Source organism: Salvelinus sp. IW2-2015, unplaced genomic scaffold, assembly GCF_002910315.2.
Source record: "Salvelinus sp. IW2-2015 unplaced genomic scaffold, ASM291031v2 Un_scaffold2303, whole genome shotgun sequence".
NCBI classification, from domain to species: domain Eukaryota; kingdom Metazoa; phylum Chordata; class Actinopteri; order Salmoniformes; family Salmonidae; genus Salvelinus; species Salvelinus sp. IW2-2015.
This window is the reverse complement of record NW_019943629.1, coordinates 51,044-61,630: the sequence shown is the minus strand read 5'-3', so window position 1 is coordinate 61,630 and position 10,587 is coordinate 51,044. Positions and strand designations below refer to the sequence as shown.

General features: G+C 41.6%; 1 protein-coding gene across 3 annotated transcripts in view; it reads right to left on the bottom strand.

The window, feature by feature from the left end:
• LOC112073578 (zinc finger protein OZF-like) overlaps positions 1 to 10,587 on the bottom strand; it is a 104,961-nt gene that overhangs the window by 43,337 nt on the left and 51,037 nt on the right. For 2 of the 3 annotated variants that reach the window (XM_070440203.1, XM_070440204.1), the window contains one exon: positions 4,057 to 5,143. The exons of the other annotated variant lie outside the window; for it this stretch is intronic. In XM_070440203.1, coding sequence (XP_070296304.1) covers positions 4,425 to 5,143 — 719 coding nt within the window. In that variant the 3' untranslated portion in view covers positions 4,057 to 4,424. Of the gene's footprint in view, positions 1 to 4,056; positions 5,144 to 10,587 lie in introns of those variants that run through there. 3 annotated transcript variants of the gene reach the window in all.

The following is a 10,587-nucleotide window of genomic DNA, read 5'->3' as shown; positions in this document are numbered from 1 at the left end:
TATGAGATTGTTGTATAATAGTATGGATCTTGACCCAAGCCTCCATACAGATCCCCAGATGTTTGATTAGTTATAGAACACCACCGGAGGATCTTAGACCATGCCTCCATACAACTCCACCCAGATGTTTTATTGAGTTCTAGAACACACCGGAGGATCTTAGACCATTCCTCCATACAGAATCCTACCAGATGTTTTATGAGTTCTAGAACACACCGGGAGGTCTTAGACCAGTCTCATACAGAATCTTCCGTTGTTTTGATGTCTAGAACACACCGGGGGATCTTAGACCATTCCTCCATACAGAATCCACCAGATGTTTTATGAGTTCTAGAACACACTTAGGGGATCTTAGACCATTCTCCATACAGAATCCTACCAGATGTTTGATGAGTTCTAGAACACACCGGGGGGATCTTTAGACCATTCCTCCATACAGAATCCCACCCAGATGTTTTAATGAGTTCTAGAACACACTGGAGGGATCTTAGACCATTATTTTCCTCTCAACGCCATTACAATCCTCCAGCGACTCCGACCTACTCTCATAAAACATTTATTATAATTCAAAGAAAAAGGCTTAGTGCTGTTATTCTTGCAAGGGGAGGTGCCCATAATATTGATGATGATGGTTGTCATTAGCATCATCGCTAACAGCTACACATAGTGGTAGACGAATGCACTCACTCATGATGGTTGTCATTAGCATCATCGCTAACAGCTACACATAGTGGTAGAGAAATGCACTCACTCATGATGGTTGTCATTAGCATCATCGCTAACAACTACACATAGTGGTAGACAAATGCACACACTAATAATGGTTGTCATTAGCATCATCGCTAACAGCTACACATAGTGGTAGACAAATGCACTCATGATGGGCATTTCCGTGGCGTTTCCTCTTCAGAAAGTTGAAGGAAAATACAAAATAATTTAGGTCAATTTAACGACGACTTGCGGGCAGTGGGTTCAGCATAAATGTTCAACAAAAAATGAATACAAATTATACCACCACCCAAAAGGGCCCTTTAGAGACAGGAAGGGCAAAGGGGCATGTGGTCTACACAGGTAGAGTTCTATCTGTCCATGTTGCCTTTTGGAAAGTGGGCACTGCTTCATGTGGCAACACCAACACTCACCTAAATAGCCCATATGCCACTGGGTGGGAGAAGTTTTCATTCATTATTCATTATGTGAGGGTTTATTATTATAAGGCAAATACTTTTTCACGCCACTGTCCAAATGGTTTAATATCATTGCAGTGTTAGGAGAGCAGGGCACTGTCCATATGAACTCAGCAAAAAAATAAAATGTCCTCTCATTGTCAACTGCGTTTATTTTCAGCAAACTTAACATGTGTAAATATTTGTATGAACATAACAAGATTCAACAACAGACATAAACTGAACAAGTTCCACAGACATGTGACTAACAGAAATGGAATATGTGCCCTGAACAAAGGGGGGGTCAAAATCAACAGTCAGTATCTGGTGTGGCCACCAGCTGCATTAATTACTGCAGTGCATCTCCTCCTCATGGACTGCACCAGATTTGCCAGTTCTTGCTGTGAATGTTACCCCACATTTCCACCAAGGCACCTGCAAGTTCCCGGACATTTCTGGTGGGAATGGCCCTAGCCCTCACCCTCCGATGCAACAGGTCCCAGACGTGCTCAATGGGATTGAGATCCGGGCTCTTTGCTGGCCATGGCAGAACACTGACATTCCTGTCTTGCAGGAAATCACGCACAGAACGGAGCAGTGTGGCTGGTGGCATTGTCATGCTGGAGGGTCATGTCAGGATGAGCCTGCAGGAAGGGTCCCACATGAGGGAGGAGGATGTCTTCCCTGTAACGCACAGCGTTGAGATTGCCTGCAATGACAACAAGCTCAGTCCGATGCTGTGACCCTGCGAGGACGATCAGCTGTCCATCCTGTCTCCCTGTAGCGCTGTCTTAGGCGTCTCACAGTACAGACATTGCAATTTATTGCCGGCCACATCTGCAGTCCTCATGCCTCCTTGCAGCATGCCTAAGGCACGCAGTTGAGCACGGACACTGCATCTTTCTTTTGGTGTTTTTCAGAGTCAGTAGAAAAGGCCTCTTTAGTGTACTAAGTTTCATAACTGTTACCTTAATTGCCTACCGTCTGTAAGCTGTTAGTGTCTTAACGACCGTTCCACAGGTGCATGTTCATTAATTGTGTTTATGGTTTATTGAACAAGCATGGGAAACAGTGTTTAAACCCTTTACAATGAAGATCGTGAAGTTATTTGGATTTTTACAAATTATCTTTGAAAGACGGGTCCTGAAAAAGGACTTTCTTTTTTGCTGAGTTTAGATATATAATGAACAGACTAGTCTATACTGCTCTTACATGGTGTAACAATACATCATGTAGATGTATATAATGAACAGACTAGTCTATACTGCTCTACATGTGTAACAATACATCAGTAGATGTATATAATGAACAGACTAGATCTATACTGCTCCTACATGATGTAACAATACATCATGTAGATGTATATAATGAACAGACTAGGTCTATACTGCTCCTACATGGTGTAACAACATCAGTAGATGTATATAATAACAGACTAGGTCTATACTGCTCTACATGATGTAAAAACATCAGTAGATGTATATAATGAACAGACTAGTCTATACTGCTCCACATGGTGTAACAATACATCATGTAGATGTATATAATGAACAGACTAGGTCTATACTGCTCCTACATGGTGTAACAATACATCATGTAGATGTATATAATGAACAGACTAGGTCTATACTGCTCCTACGTGGTGTAACAATACATCATGTAGATGTACACTACCAGTCAAAAGTTTGGACACACCTAATCATTCCAGGGTTTTTATTTACAGGGTTTTCAAATCTATGAAATCACACATATGGAATCATGTAGTAACCAACCAAGTGCTAAACAAATCAAAATAATTTTATATTTGAGATTCTTCAAAGTAGTCACCCTTCACCTTGATGACAGCTTGCACACTCTTACAGGACCAAATGTGTAAAAACTCACTCCTCAGCCTGAACTGGTCCCCTCTTGCGCCAAGGAATCGCTAGCGTGCGGTGGCGTCGACTGGTAAGACGATTCAGAAGGGTGGTCACGTGTGCTATCAAGGCAGAGAAGTCCTGGGTTTGATCCTCGGTGTCAAATCAGGACGAAGTGGTGCGCTACTCGCTAGCAGCGTAGCGACCGTTACATTTACACATTTCACTTACACGTCCAGACATTTACTGAATGAAAGAAAACGACAAAATCAACTATAGGATCACGAAATGCAAGTTATACTAATCTATTGAATACTTTACATTACATGTCAAATCATATAACGAGCAAAATCTGAGGTGTTATACATGTGTCAGATCAAAGATAATAAATTAATATCTGAGGGTTTATACATGTGTCAGATCAAAGATAATAATTAATATCTGAGGTTATATAATGTATCAGATCAAAAGAATAATTAACCTCTTAATATCTGAGGGTTTATACATGTATCAGATCAAAGATAAAAATTAATATCTGAGGGATATACATGTATCAGACAAAGATAATAATTAATATCTGAGTGTTATACCTGTATCAGATCAAAATAATAATTAATATCTGAGTTTATACATGTATCAGATCAAAGATAATAATTAATATCTGAGTGTTTATACATGTATCAGATCAAAGATAATAATTAAAACAAAATACATTCTGATTTGAGGTAAAATAAAAAAATAGGCCAATTTTTTGGGGCAAGCATATATACACGGAGTATACAAAACATTAATAACACCTGCTCCTTCCATGACTTAGACTGACCAGGTGAGTCCAGGTGAAAGCTATGATCCCTTATTGAGCTCACTTGTTAAATCCACTTCAATCAGTGTAGATGTAAGGGGAGAGACAAGTTAACGAAAACATTTTAAACCTGGTTTTGTGGTGTGTGGTTGTGTGGGTTGTGTGTGTGTGGTTGTGTGTGTGTGTGTGTTTTGTGTGTGTGTGTTGTGTTTGGTGTGTGTGTGTGGTGTGCGCCATTCAGAGGGTGAATGGGCAAGACAAAAGATTGAATTGCCTTTGAACTGGGTATAGTAGTAGGTGCCAGGCTGGGTTTTTCAAGCTCAACAGTTTCCCATGTGTATCAAATAAATGGTCCACTACCCAAAGGACATCCAGCCAACTTGACACAACTATGGGAAGCATTGGAGTCAACATCGGCCAGCATCCCTGTGGAACGCTTTCAACATCTTGTAGTCCATGCCCCGATGAATGGAGGCTGTTCTGAGGGCAAAATGGGGGGAGGGGGGGGTGCAACTCAATATTAGGAAGGTGATCCCAATGTTTGGTGTATTCAGTGTACAATATTGATTTCATGTGGCTTGAAGAAAAACACATTCAAAGTCAAAAACACAAGTCGGAACACAGCCTCTCTATTCTCTCATGTGATTTCAGGTCCTCTGACCGGGAAAATGTCTTTCCGCAATGAGAGCAGTGGTATGTCTTCTCCTCCTCCTTCCCCTCCTGTGTATTTGTATGTTTATCTCTATGTATTCTCACRTGCAATTTCAGGTTCTTTGAACCAGTAAATCTCTTTCCACAYTGGGAGCACTGGAAGGGCTTTTCTCCAGTGTGTATTCTCTCATGWGAYTTCAGGTTCCCTAACTGGTTATAAGTCATTCCACATTGGGAGCATTGGTAAGGCTTCTCTCCGGAGTGTATYCTCTTGTGTGTTTTCAGGTACCCTAACGTAGTAAATCTCTTTCCACACWGAGAGCATTGGCAGGTCTTCCTCCCTACTAGGTGTATTTCTTCATGCTTATTCAGGTACCGTAACCATGTAAAACTCTTTCCACACTTGGAACATTTGAAAGGCCTTTCTGCAGTGTGTGTCCTCTCATGCTGTTTCAGGTTCCCTAACATGGTAAAYCTCTTTCCACACTGGGAGCATTGGTAKGGCTTCTCCCCTGTGTGCGTTCTCTTATGGTGTCTAAGGTGCCCTAACCACCAAAAACTCTTTCCACAGTGGGAGCAGTGATGTTGTCTTGCTGGTTTGGGCGTCTCTGAGTCTGGTGCCACTGAAGAACTCTTCCCGCTGTCAGAGTGAGAATCTGGTCTCTCTCCTGCCAAAACAAACAGAGTATTTAGCTAAATACTAAGACAGAGACCTGAATGAAACCTCCACATAGTAAAACGGTCTTCCTATGATGTTTAATCTAGACTAGATCCCTCAATGAGGTCCCGTGTGGCTCAGTTGGTAGAGCATGGCGCTTGCAACGCCAGGGTTGTGGGTTCATTCCCCACGGGGGGACCAGGATGAATATGTATGAACTTTCCAATTTGTAAGTCGCTCTGGATAAGAGCGTCTACTAAATGACTTAAATGTAATGAAATACTGAGTATTTAGTTAAACAGAGACCTGAATGAAACCTCCACATGGTAAAACTGTCTCCGTATGAGGTTTAATCCAGACTGGTAATACCCTGAGGCCAGTTTTCATTTATTTATTATTTACTTGGTGGCCAATATAATACAAATAATAATAACACTCTAGAACCTTGCTTTCATAGAGGCAGGTTTTTAGCTGATTGACCTTTGACCTTGTGACCTCTGTTCTAKGACCACTACCCATGKTTTAGTACTTAGAAATGAAACTATTGTGAAACCGAAAACATTATTATATTGAAATTGTTACATGATTTGTCATTTAGAAGACACTCTTATCCAGATCAATTAGGGTTAAGTACCTTGCTCAAGGGTACATTGACATATTTTTCACCTAGTTGGCTCTGGGATTCGAACCAGCGACCTTTCGGATACTAGCCCAACGCTCTTAACCTGAAGCGACTGATGGACAAGACTCTGTCCAGGACTCTATATTTAATGTTCCACTCCATCCACAGCGACTGATGGAGAAGACTCTGTCCAGGACTCTATATTTAATGTTCCACTCCATCCACACGCGCTGATGGAGAAGACTCTGTCCAGACTCTATATTTAATGTTCCACTCCATCCACAGCCTGATGGAAGACTCTGTCCAGGACTCTATATTTATGTTCCAGTCCATCCACAGCGACTGATGGACAAGACTCTGTCCAGGACTCTATATATAGCCATATATCATTCATTTAAAAGTCAAAAGACGCATGTATCAAAGCCATTTTGTTGGTGGCCCCCACTCTTTGCATCTTTAACAATCTCTACAGTACCTTCAATACTTTAAACTATTTATTTGAAGTTTTTCTATACATGTTAATATTTGTAGCTAATTTTTAAGTAAATACCTGCAGTCAATTTGCGCAATGCGTTAGAGGAGATAAAGCAGATCGCGTACTCATGTCACCAGTCACATTATTTTACATTATGAAGCTTAGCTTAGTTCTCCAGAACAGTTGACCCAGTCACATTATTTTACATTCTGAAGTTAGCTTAGTTTCCAGAACAGTTGAGCCAGTCAGGTGTTTGTTTGTAAATACCAAGGGAGAAAGTGGTTGGCTGGTGTGTCCAGGCTGTGGTATTGACAGGGTTCCCGTTTTATATATAGAATGATCAGGGACGTGCAACTATAATGCACACATTTGGCAGAAAATAGCTTCATTTTCATCAGATGACAAACAGAAGTTTCAAAGCTATTTGGCTGGCAGCCACACAGTAAAATGAGCTTACAATGAAAAAGCAAGGTATTTTTTTTTTAGCAAAAACTATACATGGCCACCAACTATTTTCAAATGTTTAGCATAGAGAGAATGTAGCCAGCTACATTTCCTAATGTTTTGCTTGAAGTTAATCTGGCATTTACCTGAGAAAAGTAGGCTACACGAGAAAAGTACCGGATAAAAGTCACTCCACATCAGTCAGCCGTCTGCGCGACAGAACGCCTGCCGACAGAACGCCTGCCGACAGAACGCCTTGCCGACAGAACGCCTGCCGACAGAACGCCTGCCGACAGAACGCCTGCCGACAAAACTACGTCTGCCGACAAAACGTCTGCCGACAGAACGTCTGCCGACAGAACGTCTGCGACAGAAACGTCTGCCGACGAACGTCTGCCGACAGAACGCCTGCCGACAGAAACGTCTACCGACAGAACGTCTGCCGACAGAACGTCTGCCATAGAACGTCTGCCGAAAATTCTGCCGATAGAACGTCTGCCGATAGAACGCCAGTTCCTGAATTCTCATCTGAGTGGAGCAGTGCAACTGAAGCACCAAATGTGTCTGACGCCGAAATGACAATAACAATCATTGTAGATCTGTGTTCACAAAACGCAGCAAGATAATCATTCTTACGCTTTCTCTTTTCCTGTGTGGAAAATGAAGAATTCTGCATTAACGCAAAACCCCTACGTTTAACTTGCTAGTTATCTAAGTACGTTATTTAATTAATAAGGTGACGGGGCATCATATTGTGTAAGCTTTCTGTCGTGTTTGAGAAGTCAAAGCCATTTGGATGAGTCATCTGTACAGCTGCCACTCCTATCTTTTGATTTCCTTGCGTTTTTCCCCTCCTCTCTGTTCTAAGTCCTTCTGCTCCTCCCCCATCTTCTCAGGGCAGGCGTGCCTGTTGCCCTAGCGACTCCAGACTCCACACAGACACTGTGTGCACACAGACACTGTGTGTACACCGACACTGTGTGTACACAGACACTGTGTGTACACATGCTGCTTCAGAGCCAGTAATGTTCTTCCTTCAGACAAGCATGGATCAAAACATTGTTCATTTGGACAATGCCTCTCGTTCACGTTCACTTGCATAATGTCCAAACTCACCAGAAAAAAAGAATTCTGTAGCTCCTATTTATATAAAGTAGAACTTTATGAGCTGGATTGCCCGTCTTTGCAATTTGTTTTATTTTCCTTTGCGCTCGTTAGCATATTTAGCTAGCAGCCTCCATGGAAATTCCGTATTACTTGTGCTAAATTTGTTAGCATTCTGGTAAAAGACGCTCAATGGTATTTTTTTAAACGTTTTTTTCGCACCCCGTTGCATACACGCCAGTAAAACCGTAAATCCTGGGAAGAGAAAATGACGGTTTTAACAGGATGAGAATCGGGATACCGCCCAACCCTAAAGAATGTATGACTATTTATTTTTTATTTAACCTTTATTTAACTAGGCAAGTCAGTTAAGAACAAAATCTTAATTACAACGACGACCTATCCTGGCCAAACCGAACGATGCTGGGCCAATTGTGATACAGCCTGGAATCGAACTACAGTCTGTAGTGACACCTCTGAGATGCAGTGCCTTAGACCCGCTGCGCCACTTGGGAGCCCCCAAATGAATAGCCAAGTGAGTACAGGAAACAGTTTAATAGAAGAAACAACAGGGTCGTTCCATGACAGGAGGCTTCATTCTCCATATTGTCATTCACTTTGACCTGTCCTGTTTTTGGTATATAGTGTCATACATCAAAGCACATATTTATTTGATTGGGTGCTATTTAGGCCAATGGATCAGAGACATGTTATATACATACATATACTAGCCGGCACCACTGGTTACTCAATCCTGCACCTTAGAGGTTGCTGCCCTAACTATATACAATAGACATGGAATCACCGTCACATTAATAATGTTAAATACAGTGCCTTCGGAAAGTATTCAGACCCTTTGATTTTTTCCACATTTTGTTAGGTTACAGCCTCACTGCTGATGCTGCCACCACCATGCTTCACCGTAGGGATGGTGCCAGGGTTTCCTCCAGATGTGAGCTTGACCTGGTAATATTATCTGACTGTTGCTGGTACAGTAGACCAAACGTTATAAAGGTAGACCAAGGTAATATTGTACGACATACTGTATGTTGCAGATACATTCATAAATGTACATCTGGACCAAACGTGTATATCTTCCATCACTCAGCTTTGAATTTAATTGAATTAATTTGGGTTAAAACCTAATACAACAATATGTATATTATTCCAGAGGATGGCAAAGTATTAATTAGGTGTGAAAGGACACTGCTTGTGATTAATGAAGAAGAGAGTAACCAGTTCATCACAGACAGTAGTTGATAGCACACAACCAGAGCTTCTAATGACTTATGTTCTAACTACATCGTTTTAATTGCCTTCTGGCATGTTTGGAAAGCATATGTGCTTATTTTAAATGGGTCGAATCTATGTATTATTTGGTTGGGTTGAATAGTGAATATTTTTTACCTCAGCTGCATTACCCACTCCAGTCAGCAGATGGCAACGTGTGTATTTTAGGTCGGGGGATGCTGTGTGACGTATAAACCAGTGGACGGACGGTACGCTTCTTTGTTCAAAACAAGCCTGGTAAGGGTGAACTTGGGCAACTTGCTAACATAGTCGATTTCGAGACACGTTCTGTGTATATTAGACACTGTTTTTTTTTTAAACACACGCACATGTCTACGTGTTAACCTGTTTTATTCCACATAGTTAGCTAGCTATTTTAGCTAATGCTATCTAGCTAGCTAACATCCCCGACCATGAGCTCACTAAGCTAACGTTACTCCCACCTTCTATCAAAACAAGCCTGGTAAGGGTGAACTTGGGCAACTTGCTAAACATAGTCGAATTCGAGACACGTTCTGTGTATTTAGACACTGTTTTTATTTTAAACACACGCGCATGTCTACGTGTTAACCTGTTTTATTCCACATAGTTAGCTAGCTATTTAGCTAATGCTAAACAGCTAATGCTATCTAGCTAGCTAACATCCCCGACATGAGCTCACTAAGCTAACGTTACTCCCCACCTTCTAAAGAAGAGGAGGGCTGCTGGACGGAGAAAGAAGCTTCCGTGAAAGAGAAAGCTGTTACATGTTTTTGTCGGGTAGGTGGCTTGCTAAGTTAGCATTAGAACTAACCTAAGGTTATTTCTATCTACCTAGTTAAACGTCCCCGACATGAGCTCACTAAGCTACTCCCCCACTTCTAAAGAAGAGGAGATCTGCTGGTCGGAGAAAGAAGCTCTGGGACTGAACATCATCGTAAAAGAAGAAGAGGAGGATATTAGAGTGAAAGGAGAGGAAGGTGAAGAAGAAGATGCAGAGTTTGGAGTGAAGAAGGAGAAGGAGGATGCTGTACAGTGAAAGAAGAGGAAGATTTCAAAATAATAAAGGAGGAAGAGGAGGCTATTCATTGAAAGAAGAATATGTTATAGTGAAAGAAGAACAAGAACCTTTAGAGTGGAAGAGGAGGATATCTCAATAAAAGAGGAAGATGTTTGGGAGTGAGAAGGAGAGATTGAGACTGAAGATCTGATTGACACAAGTAAGTACGATCTTAAAAACAGGGGCAAAAACTCTGTCTGCAGTTATTGAACAAAGAGTAGAATGGCGGCCCTTAAAACTACAGAGGTTCTACACATACCATGATGTCAAACTCAACCTTTTATATTGTTAGTGATGAAGACATGGATGTCTCACGGGTGGGGTTGTGTATGCAAAATGGGGCAACTGAGCACCTCGATCTCCTGAATATTTTGGCATTCAGGTCAAACAAAAACTTCCTGACCTCTTCTACCAGGGGACAAACGGTTGGAAGGTTCATTCAAATCTAAAGGGGTGCAGTTAAACAATCCCTTCATTCAT